Source organism: Nycticebus coucang, chromosome 14 (genome assembly GCF_027406575.1).
Source record: "Nycticebus coucang isolate mNycCou1 chromosome 14, mNycCou1.pri, whole genome shotgun sequence".
Lineage (NCBI taxonomy): Eukaryota > Metazoa > Chordata > Mammalia > Primates > Lorisidae > Nycticebus > Nycticebus coucang.
Genome location: NC_069793.1, coordinates 72,047,368 through 72,065,880, shown reverse-complemented (window position 1 = coordinate 72,065,880; position 18,513 = coordinate 72,047,368). Strand labels below are relative to the sequence as shown.

The 18,513-nt window shown below is 47.4% G+C and overlaps 1 protein-coding gene across 4 annotated transcripts in view; it reads left to right on the top strand.

The window, feature by feature from the left end:
- The window catches only part of TENM4 (teneurin transmembrane protein 4), a 799,143-nt gene extending 786,939 nt beyond the window's left edge, over positions 1 to 12,204 (top strand). For all 4 annotated transcript variants that reach the window (XM_053561449.1, XM_053561450.1, XM_053561451.1 and 1 more), the window contains 2 exons: positions 3,890 to 4,032; positions 6,843 to 12,204. In XM_053561449.1, coding sequence (XP_053417424.1) covers positions 3,890 to 4,032; positions 6,843 to 7,601 — 902 coding nt within the window. In that variant the 3' untranslated portion in view covers positions 7,602 to 12,204. The remainder of the gene's footprint in view (positions 1 to 3,889; positions 4,033 to 6,842) is intronic.
- Positions 12,205 to 18,513: the final 6,309 nt, after the last annotated feature.

The following is an 18,513-nucleotide window of genomic DNA, read 5'->3' as shown; positions in this document are numbered from 1 at the left end:
TTTTTGTGATTTTTGGCCGGGGCTGGGTTTGAACCCGCCACCTCCAGCATATGGGACCGGCACCCTACTCCTTGAGCCACAGGCGCCGCCCTCTTGTAGTTATTTTCTAGTGTAGGCTATTCCATTTCAATAAGATGCTGGCTGGTCAGGTTCCACAAAATTGATTTTGTTGCATAGTGCGTCATATCCACAGTTTAAAAAACCATGGTGCGCAAAAGAGCAGTTTCATATCCAGGTTTGTCCAAGCTGCAGCCACAGGCCACATGCTGATTTTGTGAGGGTTTTTTTTGCTTATCTGTGGGGTCCAATACCATGAAAAGTATACACGGACCTTTTTTTTGGCTAATCAGCTTTTGTTAGTGTTTGTAAATTTAATGTGTGGGCCAAGAAAACTCTTATTCTTCCAATGTGTGGCAGAAAAGAGAAAAAGTTGGAATACCTTTGATTGTAAACAGTCAAGTTTTTAACAGATTGAAAAAAATTTGCAGTCACTACTAAGAAACAAGGTACTAAGAATTCTCACTAAACCCTACCTGTTAGCTTTCATGTAGGCTACATGCATATTCATTCACTTCAGCAATAATAGCAAAAAAGAGCATTTTGTTCTCTAAACATTTCGTCAAGGGTTCTGAGATATATTCCAGTTGGACAGGCCTTGATCACAAAACAATCCCTAAACCAATCACTATGGCCAGAGAGACTGAAGGCAGTGATTGGCTTAGCCTGGTCACATGATCCATTGCCAACCCCTTCAGGGAATCAGCTTCCCTAAAACTATATGCATAGCCCCAAAAGGAAAGAGAAGGCAGAATGGGGGGGCTGAGAAGAGAATCCAAAACTGCCCACCACAGGCACATTGTGTACATCACTGAAGTAACTCTTTTCTTTTTCTTTTTCTTTTTTTTGAGACAGAGTCTCACTATGGTGCCCTTGGTAGAGTGTGGTGGTGTCACAGCTCACAGCAACCTCATACTCTTGGGCTGAAGAGATTCTCTTGTTTGAGCCTCCCACATAGCTAGGACTACAGGCACCTGCCACAACACCCAGCTGTTTTTTCTTTAACTATAGTTGTCACTGTTGTTTAGCAGGCCTAGGCCAGGTTTGAACTCACCAACCCTGGTGTATGTGACTGGTGCCATAACCACTGAGCTACAGGCGCTGAGCCCATTGCATTCACCCTTCACTCAATGCCTATGAGGTGGGGATCACTGATCCCATTTACAGAGGAGGAATGTGAGGCTCAGAGAGGTAAAATAACTGGCCCACCCAGACGCGGCAAGACTGGATTAGAATTCTGCCCTGACTCAAAGACCCTCATTCTTGGATGCAAATACACTTTGTGAAGAGCAAAGCCATGCTCACATTAGAGGGGTTATTATTGTTCACATCACCTCACTCCCCAGTGGCAACACTGGAGACCAGGACACATGGTTAAAGAGGAGGTTTTTAACTTGAGGGGAAAGTTTACCTCTGATGTTCTGAGAAGAAAGAGCAAAATTCCCAACTCTTTAGAAAAGCATTGTAGAAAATCCTATGAATAAATTCATTTTCAGCATTTTCCCTAAAGGCACAAATATGAGTTTCCCACCCTCCATCACTTGTAATTAAGGCACATCCCTCTTCCTAGCTTCCTGGTTTCCTGGGAATTTGCAGTGTTCCTGATAGAAGCTTTCCTTTGCGAGTACAAATTCATATGCGAGTTCTCAGCCTCAGGCAAAATGGCTTTATAGGGTGTTTTTCCCCCTGTTCTGTTTGTTTTAATTTCCCAAAGAACCATCTGCCAAAATTCATAGAATCAAAGACTCTTAAAAAGACTCACCAAGGAAAGAACCTTTGGAGAAAAGTTGGTCCAGGCCTCTTTTGTTACAAAGAGAAAATGGAGATCCTAGGATGTGGAAGCACAGGTTAGGGGGGACAGAGGAGCCCCCTAGGAGCCAGGCACTGAGCCGGATTCTTCAAACTACATTAAATCCAATAATTTGTGTACAGGTTTAGAATGGCTCCTGCCATAGATAACTGCCCCCTAATGGAAATGATTATTAGTATTCTTCTCCATAGATGAATGGATAAAAAACATTTTTATTGTCAATATGTAGATAAAGAAATAAAACGTCATAAAAGTTGAGTAAACTGTCCAAGTTCATACAGTGTATAAGCTGGAGAGCCAGAATTTGGACCTGGGCTTGTCTTGCCTCAGCTACCTTGTTTTCCCCTTCCGTGATCTTGCCTAGGAAGGCTGAGCAAGAAGGAGAACCTGGGCTTCTAGGCTGCCTTCACTGTCACCACCCCACCTCAGTGCCTCAGGCTGCACGTCAGAACAGGGGCTCTGGGACAGCCAAAACAAGGCAAAACGGGTCAAAGGCAAACATGAGGTTATTGACTAGGAGAGCAACATGGGACCCAACGGTGACAGGGACACAGGTCATTACCACCACTGAGATGAAATCAGTGAGTGATAAGGATAGGTAATTCCACCCATGCCTAGAACCCAAACAGGACCTCTCTAAATAGGGCTTTATCTCCATTGGAAAGAGGCCAAAATTGGGCCTTCCTCTGAAGCTCAACCCAAAATCCTGCCTCCCTGGACTTTAGACTGAGTCTCTGGTCCACAACTGCTTTGGCATCTTCAGATGCCCCTTTGTAAGGAAGGCCGGGCCATGCTGGGACACAGTCAATCTCTGTCTCTCCCTCTCTCTCCTTCTCCACCCCCATGGAACCTTCTGACCTCCTTACCTGCCATCCCAAGCTCTGCCTGTTGCAGCCACAGTTTTCCTTTCTGCTTCTTTTTCAGCCTTGCCAATCTACTCTCTGGTTACCTGGACACTCTGCACTCACCTCCCTTCTCCAGGGTTTGCCGTGAATAGTAATCTTTGTCTGAAGTGCCCCCTTCATCTCTGTCAATGCCTGACAAAACTCGCACCGCTTTTGGTGTCTGACTTAAATGCTGCCTTCTGCATGTGCACTTCTCAGCCTGCCCAAATGAAAATCCTCCACCCTCCTCTAATGTTTTCCTTTTACCCAAGTTATTCACACCCATGTCAGGGTCCTAAGTCTGCAAGGTGAGGGTCTGTATGACACTACTGGGCACAGAAAAGGCAGTCAGTGGCAGCCAGCCGTGTAGCTGGTGGCACACCCTCAAACCTCTTTCTTTTCCTATGTCTTGGCTTCCTGATTCCATTCTTGCCAAAAGCTCATGGCAAAATCCTATCTATCCTATACCTGATATTTTATAATTAGTAACCCCAAGAAATATTATAAAACCAATTAATCTCTGCCTGTGGACTAGAACCTCAAGCCCAATATAAGACTAGAAAAGGAAGGCACAGGGAGGTCGAATGACCTCCTGGGGCCATCAGAGTAAAGGAAAGGCAGGAGCAGAGGAAGTCTGATCTCAGGCATCCTCTCTGTGCCCAGTGGCCCTCTGGTGCCAATCACTGCAAAGAGATTGGGAAAGTAGAGAGCTTTGTTTCTGTTTGCAGAAACTAAAGTCACTAAAGCCTTCCCTTTGGGTCTGGCTCTCCTTTGCAAGTGTTTCCTACTGATGATGCTGGGGTGGAAGTGGGGGATTTTCATTCATCAACAGCTGCCCCTGGGTAGGAAGCTAGAGGTACTGGGAGTTGAAGTTAGAGTAGAAAGAGAAGTCTGGACACCTCGGTTCTATTTAAATTTCATCTTTTATGTGTACATATCTGGGAGGAGGAATCACTGGGTCTCAAGAATACATTTGCCTTTCATGTGATGAAATCCTCCAAAGAGTATGTAGCAGTGGACTCCACCAACAGTGCTCCATAGCCCCAACCCCTCTACCTCATTCTGGCCATGTGATTGGAAAGGTCACATCTGATGTCTGCTTACTCCACTGGGGTGTTTCTGCTTCTCTCCTGCCCAGATGTCAATAGCTGGCTGCTTACCTTTGGATTCCAGCTGCACAATGTGATCCCTGGCTATTCCAAACCAGACATGGATGCCATGGAACCATCCTACGAGCTCGTCCACACACAGATGAAAACTCAGGAGTGGGACAACAGCAAGGTAACTCTTGCACACGGCTGCCTCTTGCTCAGATCCTTCAAATGTTACAGGAGAGGGGGTCCCCCAGCTTTTCAGGAAAGTTTGGACCAATGACGGTACCTCCATGGTGCCTGCCAAAGACTGCTCAACAACTACTCAGTGACCCTACCACTGGGGAGCCGGCAGTAACAGCACACGGACACTCAGGAGCTACGTTAAGGAGCTTTGTGTGTCACACTGAGTTTGGAATGCCACCAAAGTAGGAAGCCTTTGTCACTATCCAGAGCAAAGGTGCAGGAGAGAAGGGTCTTCTAAATACAAATGTGAATTTGAGCACCTCAGTGCACCTGGCCTTGTATGAAGCATTGTACCTAAGTTAACTCACAAAGATCCCACAGTAATCATATTCTCATTTTACACATTTCTTGCCCAAGGCTTTCCCAATGCCACACAGCAAAGAAGGGATGGGACTGGAATTCAAATCCAGGTTTTATCTGTTCTGTATCATCTTGCTGAGTGCAGTACCTGGCATATTGTAGGTGCTCAAAGAGCACCTTCCTTTAATGACCCAATATCAGAGACTCAATTATATAGCTGGAAAGGTCCTTGACAACAGTCACATCCCACCTCTCATTCATGCATTCATCTGTTCATTTCTTCCCTCCTCTGTGACCCCATTTATAAATTCTCTACTAGGAGTCCCTACCCTGTGCCAAGCCCCATGCTGTGCCAGTGGGCTCAGCAATGAATCAAACAGAGATCAAGTCTTCAGGGGAGTCCCTGCCCGGGGAAGAACAGATGAGGAGGAAAGCGGGGTTGCCAGATGGCATAGTGCTGGGGGTTGGAAACTTTCACATCCGTGTAGCTCAGTAATCCAGATGGATTCCTATCGGCCTCATTTTAGGGGTCGCCTTCTACCAGCCTCTGGAGAATGAGGTTCTGCACTCTGTGCTCTGGTGGCGCCCTCTATTTTCCTCTTGCAAAGCACTCGCACGCTGTGTTTTAATGCCTGTTTTCCCTCTTGTATCTCTTCTTGTGAGCCCCAAGAACGTAAGTACTGGCACAGGAGCTAGCACACAGTATTCAAGTTATGTTGAATAAATAAATGGCTGAAAGGAGTAAACAGCCGGTTAAGTATCTTTCCCCATTTTAGAGGTGAGGAGACCAGCTTTCAGAGAGAAACTTGCCCACAGCCACTCAGATGGAAAGCAGCTAAAGGGCACAGAGAATCTAAGTCTGCTTGGCGACAGGGCCCCTCCTCTTCCTACCCCTCTCTGCTGTCCCAGCCCTCTCCAGTCCCCACCACCCCCAGGCCCTGCCATTCCCAGGGCTGAGCCCGGCAGCGCAGCTCTGCCCGCCCCCCTCCACAGAGCCAGCCTCTGACTGCCTGTCTGCCAGCCTCGCCTGTCAATGAATTATTGATTTCTGCCCTTGGCAAGCATTGGAGATCTTTGTTGTTGAGCACACCAGCTTTCGTGAAACTCCAGGAAATAACTGTTCACAGACAGGGTTCTATTAATTATAAAGAGGACTTAATTTCAGCGAGAGGCTGGTGGGCCTCTTTCTAAAGCCATTTCCCTGAGTTGCAGCTAAGGCCCTGGAGCCTTCCTGAACATGGTTTTCTGAGCTCTCTGAGTCCTAAGAGAGGCACGTAGATGCTCCCAGGACTCAGAGAGCTGAGAAACCTGTCCCGCAAAGCACCCCAGAACAGGAACACCTGAGGAGCCCCAGGGACACACGCTGGGGCAAAGGCCCTCCTTGAAAATTGTGTGGAATGGGCGGCGCCTGTGGCTCAGTGAGCAGGGCGTCGGCCCCATATACCGAGGGTGGCGGGTTCAAACCCAGCCCTGGCCAAACTGCAACAAAAAAATAGCCGGGCGTTGTGGCGGGCGCATGTAGTCCCAGCTACTCGGGAGGCTGAGGCAGGAGAATCGCCTAAGCCCAGGAGTTGGAGGTTGCTGTGAGCTGTGTGAGGCCACAGCACTCTACCAAGGGCACTAAAGTAAAACTCTGTCTCTACAAAAAAAGAAAAGAAAGAAAATTGTGCGGAAGCATGGTGGAGTGCAATAAAGCAGGGTGCTCCACCGTTTTATGCCTTCTGGCCAAAAATGAATTTTTTGCCATTCCTCCATCTGACAACTGTCAAGTCCTAACTCAAGCATGAGCCTGTCCTCAAACCCTGGCTTCTCTACCTCTCTTCTCCATCTTCAGGCTGAGATTCTTCAGAGCTTTTCTTGACCCTCCTTATTCCAGCATCTCTTGAAACTGAGCCTCCGGGGTCAGGTCCAGTTTGAATGTTGACTTATTAGTTGTATGACTGTGGGCCAGTCACAACCTCTGTGAGCTTTAGTTTCCTTAGATATAAAGTTAGAAGAATAATAGTACCCCCTATATAAAGTTATTGTGAAGATCAAATGAGACAATGAATGATAATTGTTTGGCTCAAAGATCAAGAAATATAACTATTACTGTTCCCTCTCTTAGACCACCAGTTATCACGTTTGACTGCAGTTATTGTTGTTTTATCTGTCTTTCCCCCATTAAACCATGAGTTCTTTAAGGTGAAGGATAATGTCTGATTCATTTTTGTGTCTCTAGTGCTCAGAAAGGGCCCTGGCACAGGTTAGATGCTCCCTAAACAGTCTCTGAATAAAAGGGTGGGTACTCGATGGACGAAGGAAGGCTGGATGCTCTGGTGGTCATCAGTAGAGCCAGATGGTGCAGGTTAATAAATATGTGTAAATTGGACTTTGTTACTTAAGCGGATTCTCCAGGCTCTTGGGTTGTCCCCCATTTGTCTTACTCTCTCTCTCACTCTCCACCCTCACCAGTCTATCCTCGGAGTACAGTGTGAAGTACAGAAGCAGCTCAAGGCCTTCGTCACCTTAGAACGCTTTGACCAGCTCTATGGCTCCACAATCACCAGCTGCCAGCAGGCCCCAGAGACAAAGAAGTTTGCATCCAGTGGCTCTGTCTTTGGCAAAGGGGTTAAGTTTGCCTTGAAGGATGGCCGAGTGACCACAGACATCATAAGTGTGGCCAATGAGGATGGGCGGAGGGTAGCTGCCATCTTGAACAATGCCCATTACCTAGAGAACCTGCACTTCACCATCGACGGAGTGGACACCCACTACTTTGTGAAACCAGGGCCTTCAGAAGGTGACCTGGCCATCCTGGGCCTCAGTGGGGGGAGGCGAACCCTAGAGAATGGGGTCAATGTCACTGTGTCCCAGATCAACACTATGCTCAGTGGCAGGACTAGACGCTACACAGACATCCAGCTCCAGTATGGGGCACTGTGCTTGAATACCCGCTATGGGACGACGTTGGATGAGGAGAAAGCGCGGGTGCTGGAGCTGGCCCGGCAAAGAGCCGTAAGCCAGGCTTGGGCCCGCGAGCAGCAGAGACTGCGAGAAGGGGAGGAAGGCCTGCGGGCCTGGACAGAGGGGGAGAAGCAGCAGGTGCTGAGCACAGGGCGGGTGCAAGGCTACGATGGCTTCTTCGTGATCTCTGTCGAGCAGTACCCAGAACTGTCAGATAGCGCCAACAATATCCACTTCATGAGACAGAGCGAGATGGGCCGAAGGTGACAGAGAGGGCCAAGGCCTGGACTTCTTGCCAAAGACAGCTACTCTTTTGTGGCCGCATACCTGACTGTGTTGTACTTTAAAAACAATCCTTTTTTAACAAGTGCAGAAAACAAAATGATACTGGTTGCATTGTAATTCATGCAACATCCTTTTTTTTAAGAAAAGAAAAACACAGACTTGGCCTTCACACATTTTTTGCAAAGAACAGAAGGTATTTTTGTTTTTCTGTAGTGTGATCACAATGAAAACTTTATTGTCTTTTGTTCCTAGAGGATTTTTCCTTGCTGTTTGGGGTATGTCTCTCCTCTCTGAGACACATCTCCTGGGGTGTGTCCTTGTCCGTCCCTCGGTACCCAGTGTGAGGTGAGACATGAGTGTCTGTGCTAACTTGTCTCATGTGCAACCCTTTCTTCTCCAATTGGGGTCAGGCAGGAATGATGGGTGCAGACAGTAAGGGGCCAGTGCAACATCCCTTCCAAGGGGGCCTGGGAGAAGGGTCTTAGGACCTGAAGCTCCTTGCTAAGCTCCCACAGCTGAGTGGTGAGTTTTTACACACTGTGTTCTATGCCTCTGGAGGACCACAAGTGGCATCGTCTTGCTCCGGGGAATTTCATGATATCGTTCAGCACCTTTTCCAAGCTGCCCCAAACTCTTGTCCAAGCTTTATACTTCGATGCTAAATGAAATCCCCACCCCTTTTGCAAATCCCGTGTAGTTGTCAGTGCCATCTCCATACTGGGATAGAGAAAGTGACTCCCAGGTCCTTTTCCCAGTCTGGTGACATAATATCCTGGGACCAAAAGCTTCATCCTCCCCAGGAGGAGAAAGCTCCCGGATGTCTGTGCTTAGTTGATCTTCCATGAAGTTCTTTTTCATCTCCTCCTTTCTCCCAAAGTTAGATGCGAGAACCAGCACTGCACAGCAAGCCCTTAATGTGGGCACCGTGTCCAGGGATGGGTAGGTACCCCCGCAAAGAGATGACAGTGGTGGCAAGGGCACAGCCTGCCTCCTGAGGGGAAACCCTCTCCCTATGACTTGGGTGTCTTCCTTCCACTGCTCAGCTGCCACCACTGAGAATTGGGAGCATGGCAGGAGGTGCTTGGTGGCCTTTGATTCTGGAAAGATGCTTAAAAAAACCGTGAGCCAAAGAGCAAGGGCATGAGCCACGCATCCTTCTAACTGCCTCTCATATGTGGGCTGGTTGCAGAGCTGGGATGCAGCAAGATAAGCTTTCGGGAAATCCCTGAAGTTCTTATAGAACAGCTTCACCTCTAGGGAAGGCCAGCCAGGGTTCTTTTAAAGGTAAGGAGAAAAGAGGAAGAACCAATTTGGTGTGACCTGCCTGGGTCATGCAAGCCCATCAGGCTTGGGGGCAGGTCCCAAGGCAGGTGCCCCTGGATCTGGGAGGCCAGGCTGGCATGGCTTCTGCGGAGACCTGTGCCTGCATTGTCAGGAAAAGGCTCAAGCCCCCTCAGGATCAAGGCTAGCCCCCACCTGAAGGACAGGCCAGGGGACACCATGAGGGAAGGGAGAGGAACAGCATGAGCGAAGGACTCCTTGTTTGAAGATTCCATTCCTGGTTCATCTACCTAATTGCCATTGTCATCACCACTCACAGGAGGCTCTGGGAGACAGGAGGAGAAGCCAAATGCTTCCTTTTAAGTTGGGCTTCTTAGAAAATGGGACTTTTATGGGTTACATTTACATTAAGTGTGGAAAATGAATTCTGAGTCTGAGCTATTCCCTGTGGAAACCTTGTTGGACTGATAAGCTCATGGCACCTTTATAGCCTTACTCACAGAGTCTCCAGAATATTACACAAGTTAATGAAACCAAGAAGGTCTCTTACTGCATAAGAATTGGAGCAATGTGTGGTCTGAGTTCTGCTGGCAGAGGGAGGCATCTGGAGCTTCTCGGGGAGCAGAGATTTCGCCTTACGTCATCCCACTGGGATTAAGGATGTGTTTTGCTAAGTGCTCTTTCCTGTTTCCAAAAAAGTCACACTGCCGTGACAGTGTGCCTCAGCCTGTCTGTCCACGGGTTGCCCATCGCCTCTGGTCCAGGGCTCTGCCGAGTCAGATTCAGTGCTCCTCAGCCCCACTGTGCATGGCATGATCTGGGATGGGGACTCCCATCTGGCAGGATTGTTCTTGGATGGGATGGAAAACAGTTTGGCTTGAAGAACACAGTTTTTTGGTTGTTGTTTTTTATTTGTTTGTTTGTTCATTTGTTTTGTTTGTTTTTGTTTTTTATCCAAAAGAGATTTATGCCTCTTGATATACAGGGCCCTTGGGCAAAGCTCTCCTGCCCAGTTGATCAGCCCCATCCTGGCTGCCTGACATCAGTCAAGATCTGCTGCTAGGCACATGCACTTGGAGGTCAGAGAAAGCATGTGGTCCAGGGAAACCATCATGCCCACATTTTTCTAGCCCTCTGTCCTCCTCCACTGCCACTTCCCCAAAGAAATGTGTGGACTTTTAAGGATCAAAAAACATAGCATTATTGGGCATTTTTTTTTTAAAGGAATGATCTTGTGGTTTTCTTGGGCTGCATACCATCATAGAGGCCCAGCTTCTGTAGAGGGAAAAGTGGAAGAATCCCCAAGCTTTAGAGAAAGAATATCAGTTGTGAGACAGGCAGCATGAGGCACCTCAGTTTCCCTTGGGTGGTATTGTGTTGGAGATGGCACTTCGGCCCTTCTGTTTGGTTTCCATTCAGGCTGGCAGTGCCTCGGTGCATCCCCTCTCACCCTGTTCTCTTGCTGAGATCAGCAGTTCCAATCCCGTGATGAGGGGATGTTCGAAGGCATAAGCCAGAGTTCACTGTATCTACTTAGTGGACTATAAGCATCAACTCTCATCCTGATGGTACCTCTTGGCACTAACCAACCCAATCTGTCCATTTCTTAGCATAACCAGCCCTCCCTCACTGGCCCAGGTTCATGACTATGCTGGGTGTTCTAGCAGAAGGTCTATTTTACAGTAGCTCCGCCTTTCACAGCTGCCAGTTGCCCCTCATCCTCAGTCCCTCTCCTGCTGCCTGATTCCTCAAATTTGTTTTTCATAAGGGATTTCCTTTTTCCCACCCTCCCAACAGCACTGGAGGGCAGAGCTGTGACAACAGGAAGAGCAGGAAAACACTCCATGGTAAACTGCACCTATGTCAGCCTCTGACACATGTCTCTCAGAATTGTTGGCTGAGAATTAAACCCAGGACCACACCAGTGCCCAAATTCCACTTAGGGATGGAGGATTTGAAACATTTTCTAAGAAAGTGAGCAGAAGGTGAGGATGGCCAGGAGATGTGCTTTCAAATAAGCAGGATGGGGCGCCAGCAGGTGCAGAGGGCAGGGACGTGAGTCAAACTGGTTGATATGTTATAGACATGGAACAGGGAGTACATATTTTAAAAAAGAAGAAGGACCTTTTCACCTGTTACTTTTAAGTATCACCTTTATAGATGGCAAGGATTTCTGTTACGCTTTCGATGTGAAATCTTAGAATGCCATTTTACCGTTTGCAGCCTTATATTTGCAGTGGTCACATGGTGAGGGCCGTGATGCTGAGCTTTGTATCCAGGAGGAATGAAGCCCACAGCAGGGTCCTGGGCTTTGGGACTTGATGACCAGATGCTTAAAGTCCAGTCTATTCTCCATTTCTCATAGCAGCCCCCAGGAGCTGGTTCTGGTCCTGTCAGGAACCTGCTTCCAGAGGGGTCCCAGTAAGAACCCAGGCTCTCCTTTCCCTTGGGATCTTCATTAGGACAAAAAACCCTCCATTCAAGGCACAAAATTCCCAGCTAGGTTTATATATTTGTCTATATTTTATTGGAGGGAATTAGGAAAAGAACTCTGTAGTTCAAGGCCCTTTCATTTAACCTTCCAAAAATAGCAAACTCATTTTAAAGACTCATTGCTCAGGTGATAGGGAGAAACTTTATCCTCTCCAACCTTTACATTCTAGAAACCAGCCTTGTGTACTTGACTGCCCCAGAGAGTGGTGAGCTCTTAGGTTTCATTATGCATGTGGACGATCAGAGCAGGGGAGGCCTGGGGGGGTGGGGCAGTGTTGTGTTTCTCATCCCCTCTGGAATGCCAAAGGCATGATATTGGGTGACCTCCTGGTCCCCAAGAAAATGTGATTTATTCTGAAGGCAAACTGCCAAGGGAGGACTGACCCTTGGGCAGGCTCAGCTATTCTGGCAGAAGCTGAGTCGCAGGTGTCTGGCGGTGCCCCAGCAGCCCTGGATTCACCCGACACCAGAATCCCACTTTTCTAAATCCGCCTGTTGTTCTGAGGACTTCTGAACCCACGGCTTCGGCAAAGAGACTTTGTACCAAGCTGCCTCTGGATGACCAACACTGGAGACTCTGGCCTTACCATGTGAAAATAGTTTTCCTGAAGTCTGGAACTAATTTTGAGAAGTTTTTTTCTCAACATTTTTGTGTTTCTAACACTGTATCTTGACTGTGTAAATACCAACAAGGCTGTAAATAAATGCAGATGTAGATACCTTCTAGAAAAAGAAAAAAAACATAAAAACAAAATCAGAAGTGATCCTGTGTAGCCTTCGTTGACAAATAAAAGACTATTTTGTGTTTAAAGGTGTTTGGTGGCCTTTGTTTGGAGACAGTGGCTTCCCCTTGCCAGTCCCAGCCCAGAACCTGTCCTCTGGCTTCTTGAGGACCTGTTATCAAGAAGACCTGGGAGAAGATGAGCCATAGCCCCCAAAGTCCCCTGCAACCCTCCAGGTCACAGTTGTCCTAAAGAGGGATTTCCAGAAGGTCACAGAGACCTTGAGGCTTAACCTTGCACCTGGATGAGATGTGACTGGAGCCACATGACTCCTAGGCCACAGCCTGCCCCCTCTGTCCTTGGAGAGGACAAATTCCAGGGGCCAGAGAAGCAACCCTGCCCTGAAGACAGGGCCTGTGCCCTACCACTAGGCACACACTATGCCAGTGCCTTCCACAAGGAGTTTAACTGGTGGCACCTTTAAAATAAATGAATGTGGGCTCGGCGCCTGTGGCTCAAGCAGCCAAGGCACCAGCCACATACTCCTGAGCTGGCGAGTTCGAATCCAGCCTGGGCCCGCCAAACAACAATGATGGCTGCAACCAAAAAATAGTCGGGCATTGTGGCAGGTGCCTATAGTCCAGCTACTTGGGAGGCAGAGGCAGGAGACCCACTTGAGCCCAGGAGTTGGACGTTGCTGTGAGCTGTGATACCACAGCACTCTACCCAAGGGGACAGCTTTAGGCTCTGTCTCAAAAAAATAAAAAATAGATGAATATGTATCTATCATGCAAATAATTGTAATCATATAGCACAACATTAGAGAAAGAAGAAAATTCCCTTAGCGCTGGGTTTCCCCCTCTGTGTTCTTCATGTTTTGTTGTTATTGTTTTTTATTTAAGTTGTTGGTGTTGTGTAATCACATCGCACAAGTAATTTTTCAGCTGGCTTTTCTCACTCAACCTCACATCTAACCTATCTGCTGTAGGAGGCAGGGACAATAGCTGGTCGCTTAGAAAATTGCATTTGCTAAGTCCAGCTCCCCAGCGTGAGTGGCAAATCCTATGAAAACTCAAGTGATTGTCCTTTGAGGATAGGAATAAAGCTGAAGTTCTCATCTGTCTCATAAGCCTCAGAAATGACCCACCACCAGGCCCTTGGGGAAGGAGCTCTTCTTTCCACCCTGGCTGCCGTGGGCCCTCCAGGCACTCTGCCCATGTCACTGTACTTTGCTGGTGCCAGAGGCACTGACAGTGGTAGGGAAAAAAAAACAAACGAACAGTTTTTTAATCAGGCCACACTGGGTGCAGAACTTGGCTCTAACACTTACTATGCTCTCTTCAGCAACCATTTAACTGCTCTTAGCCCAGGTCTTCTGTGTGTAATGAGGGCAGGGTGATACAGACCCCTCCTGGTTACTGCTTAGATCACTTACAGGAAAGAACATGCAACATAGCACATTGCTCAGAACACAATAGATTTTCATCCAGTGTACGTCCCTCCCACACCTTCCTCCTCTCCAGCCCAGCCCAGCCCACCTTCCTTCCAAAGTCCAATCCTATTTCCACTATACCAGTGGTTCTCAAACTTTGGCCTGCAGCAGAAGGCTTATTAAAACTACTAAAATCCTGGGCTTCCCCCCTCGAATTTCTGAATCAGTAAGTCTGGCATGTGGCCTTATAATTTCCATTTCCAATGGGCCCCCACGTGATGCCAATACCCCATCAGACTTTTGACAGCCACTGATACCTACACTACCCTTTATACTGTGCAGAATAAGCTACTCAGCCTGGCACTTCAGATGCCAGCCAAACCTACCATTTCCAGCCAAAGCAATGGAAAAGGAGCACCAGGCCTCCTCTGCCTCGCCCCATCTCTCCCCCACGTCCCCTGCAGTCAGCTGTGTGCACCAGCCCAAGTGCGGCCTTTGCACATGCTGCTTCTCCAAGCCCAGCTGAAGTAACCCCCCACCCCAGCCCTCTCACTGTCGGCGCCCCTCTCAGAAGGCACTCACTGAGCCTCCGCCACGTTCCAGGCAATTTTCAAGACTGAACTACGAGTGTGAATGCCTCACAACCAACAGAGACTATATCTAATCTGTGTGTCCCCGGTGCCCAGTGGGTCACCCCAAGGTAAGCTTTCCTCTGTCTTAAAGGCCCACTCTCTCTGATGTATTTGAGAAAGAGAAGGCTGACTCCTGTGCCCTTGTTTTTTTTTTTCTTGTTATTGTTGTTTTTCTTTTTTGAGACAGGGTCTCACTTTGTCACCCTTGGTAGAGTGCTGTGGCATCACAGCTCGCAGCAATCTCAAATTCTTGGGCTCAAGTGATTCTCTTGCCTCAGCCTCCCAAGTAGCTGGGACTACAGGTGCCCACCACAATGCCCGGCTATTTTTTTTTTTTCTTCAGAGACTGTGGTCTCCCTCTTGCTTAGGCTAATCTCCAACTTATGAACTCAAGCAATCTGCCTGCCTCGGCCTCCCAAAGTGCTAGGATTACAAGTGTGAACCACTTTACCCAGCCTCCTGTGCCCTTCTGAGTGGAGGCCATACCTTCTCTGAACTGGTTCCCCAGCCTCCTCAGGTGCCCTCCTAAAGTAAGAAAAGGCAGAGAACAAAGGCCTCTGCTCCCCAGCATGACCCACCCACCCCCACCTTGTTCTGTCTGTAACTCTGTCCTGTCCCCGATGACCCCACCATCAAGGTTGTATGGATGTCCAGGACTTTCCTGACCCATTGGAGGCCATGGAGAAAATTACACCATATGAGGAAAGGACTTTAAAAGTGAATAATAACATGTCTTTCCCACATCCAGAAGAGTGTCTAAGAAGTTAAACCTCTCTGACAGGGACTTTCTACTTGGTGACACCCCATTCTGACCTTGTTTTCAGGCTCACACTAGCAGCTCTGTGGGAGTCCCTCCTTCCAGCCCCACACTCAGATTCTCTCTCCACCCTTGGGAAACTGAAACTCCATCCCTACCTGATGGCCCACCTCTGCCCCCATCAGGCAATCCAGCTCTTATTTCTCAAGCCTGAGTTCATCAATCTGGAATAACCCTGGATGGGCACCAGCCCTCTTCTAGTATCTCATGGGCAACAGAAGTTGCAAATACATTCTTTATCTTTTCAAGACTCCAAAACGTATCTGTGGAGATACATGCACATACCTTGCAAGGACAAATAGCAATCCTCAGGGACAATATAGTCTTAAACCCACTGGGAAGAAAAGAAGCATTTCCTATCTGCCCTATAATCTGCGAGCCCATCCCGCCCATTGGGAAGTCAAGAGCTGACATTTTACATAGAGCTTTCAAAATGTGCCACTCCCAAGACTCCCAGACTTATGCAGTACACCTATTACTGGGCTAAGACACAGTCGATGTTTTGAAATTGCTTCTAATGAATATCTAATTTCTTAAGGTAATAATCTGTGATATGGGAATGCAGGAAGGGAGTCATTCTTTCAGATAGAAATATCTATCATATAACTTAGTGGATGAATGAATGATTGTACGAATTAATGCCATAGCCAGGCCCTTGGTAGGGTCTGGAGGAAGAATTACAATTAATCAGTAACCATTTATAAAGAAATTGGAAAAATAGTACTTCATTTTATATGGAATCAGAAAAAAACCTCGAATAGCAAATACATTATTCAGAAATAAGAACAAATCAGGAGGTATCACATTACAAGACTTCATATACTATAAATCTGTAGTGATCAAAACAGCATGGTACTAGCACAAAAACAGAGCGGTAGATTTATGGAACAGAATAGAGAACCAAGAGATGAATCCAGCTACTTATCATCATTTGATCTTTGACAAGCCTATCAAAAATATTCAGTTGGGGAAAGACTCCCTATTTAACAAATGGTGCTGGGTGAACAGGCTGGTGACCTATAGAAGACTGAAACTGGACTCCCACCTTTCACCATTAACAAAAATTGATTCTCACTGGATAAAAGATTTAAACTTAAGACACGAAACTATAAAAATACTAGAACAGAGTGCAGGGAAAACTCTTGAAGAAATTGGCCTGGGAGAATATTTTATGAGGAGTACCCCCCAGGCAATTGAAGCAACACCAAAAATCCATTACTGGACCCGATCAAACTAAAAAGCTTTTGCACAGCCAAGAGCACAGTAAGTAAAGCAAACAGACAACCTTCAGAATGAGAGAAGATTTTTTGCAGGATATGCTTCTGACAAAGGTCTGATAACTAGAATCTACAGAGAACTCAAAATCAATAAGAAAAGAATAAATAACCCCATTTCTATGTGGGCAAGAGACTTAACAGAAACTTCTCTGATGAAGACAGGCGCATGGCCTACAAACACATGAAAAAATGCTCATCATCCTTAATCATCAGAGAAATGCAAATCAGCAACCATTTAACAAGCACTTCATGTTTATATATATATAAGATATGACCCCAAGCAGGGGGTCTTTAGGTCACAAGACCTAAAGATGTAAATTTGGACCCTCTGCATATAAACACCACCACTCACTCAGTGAGCCAAGAAGGACTCAGAAAACAGACTCTACCATGCCGAGGAGCACATGCTCTCTGTCACTGCTCCAGAAGCCTCGGCATCTAGCTTACTAAGAATCCAGTACTCTGGGAGAGACTGGCACCAGGCCCAGTCTCTGGAGTCAAGAGATGCCACAAAGGGTGAGCTCAGTATGAGGAATGGGGCCTTGCCAGTGTTATGGCAGAAGCAGGGCGAGGGGCCGGGGACCTGGCACTGCAGAGCATAAGTGCACGGTGGCTGGTGCAGGACCACTGGGAGCAGAATCCCTTCCCCAGTGCAGGTCCAGCCCCTGAGGGAGGAGCGCACAGAGGCTTCTCACCTGTAGGGGGAGCTGGGCAGATGCGTTCCCTGATGACTACACTTAGCTGAGCTCTGGGGAATTTCCACTCCTTGCTCATCCACAGCCATGACTCTGTGGCAGCAGGACCAACCTCCATTCCTACATCCCAACCCTGGACAAGGCTCCTGATGTGCTCCTGGGTGAACAGCCTGTGATTTGAGCTAGAAACACAGACTCCAGTCAGCTTGGGTTGGGGGGAAGAAGGGGTAGCCAAGTGCTAAGGAAGTGGTTCCAACAGAAACCACTCTCCACGGTGGCAAAGAAGAGCTTAGGGTGGAGAGAGGAAGCAATCTGAGAAAATTTCATGGAAGAGGTATGTTTAGTGAGAAAGGATTGATGAGAGAGAAAGACATTCCTGTGAGAGGAAAGGGAGCTGTTCATGTGGGCCTGGGGGAGTCAGGGCCGCCTAGCCCCGCTCCCCGGGAATCTAGTACCAGCAGTGTGAAGCCAAACTTTTGTAATTCACCCATCTCAAGTTTTTTCACACAGCAAAACACACAACGATTGGCATTTATGTGTAGGACACACTCCCACGGGGTTATCTAGACTTGGTATAATACGGGTGGGTGGCAGTGGTGTGCAGACAAACCAGCAAACCAGCAGGAAGGCCGCCTCTGTTCCCACTCACAAAACTCAGACGTGTCTCTCGGTGTCAAGGGAGGACAGTGATTATGATACAGGACAATTGTGAATGCACTCTAATCCATAACAAAAGTAACTAATTTGCAAAGCAAATACTTTAAGCTGTCGTTCATAATGGCTAACTTCTGACCCATTGCATCTTTTTTTCACAGTAACACAGAAGACCAGGAAAAAGTGCACCTCCTCCTTTCTTATTCATTCTACCTTGTGTAGGGGAGTTCCCCATAAACAGATTCTGAGATGAGGATTTGCCAGAAAGTAAGTTATTAGGAAGTGGTCCTAAGAAAAACATGTAGATGAGGAACAAAAAAGGAAAGAGGTTCATGTTTACATGGATGGAGCTGGAACATATTCTTCTTAGTAAAGTATCTCAAGAATGGAAGAGAAAGTACCCAATGTACTCAGCCCTACTATGAGACTAATTTAGGGTTTTCACATGAAAGCTATAACCCAGTTTCAACCTAAGAATAGGGGGAAGGGGGAAAGGGAGGGGAGGGAGAGGGGAGGTGGGTAGTGGGAAGGGGAGTAGTGGGATTACACCAGCGGTGCATCTTACAAGGGTATATGTGAAACTTGGTAAATGGTCTGTGAAGCTAGTGAATGATGCCCCATGATCATATCAATGTACACAGCTATGATTTAATAAAAAAAAAAAAGAAAGAAAAATGCCTAGGGGAAGAAAAAGAAAAAAAGAAAATGTTTATTGCTCTGCAGAGATAAAACACTCTGCAAGCCGGGTCCCAGGACATGCAGCCCACTCCTGCCTCCAACGCCACTGACATGACCAGGAATGGGAGGCCCTGTCTTGACCTCTCAGAAGCAGAAGCAGGATTGTTGATTCTAGCTGCTGCTTGGAGAAGGGAAGGATTTGTCAATTTATGG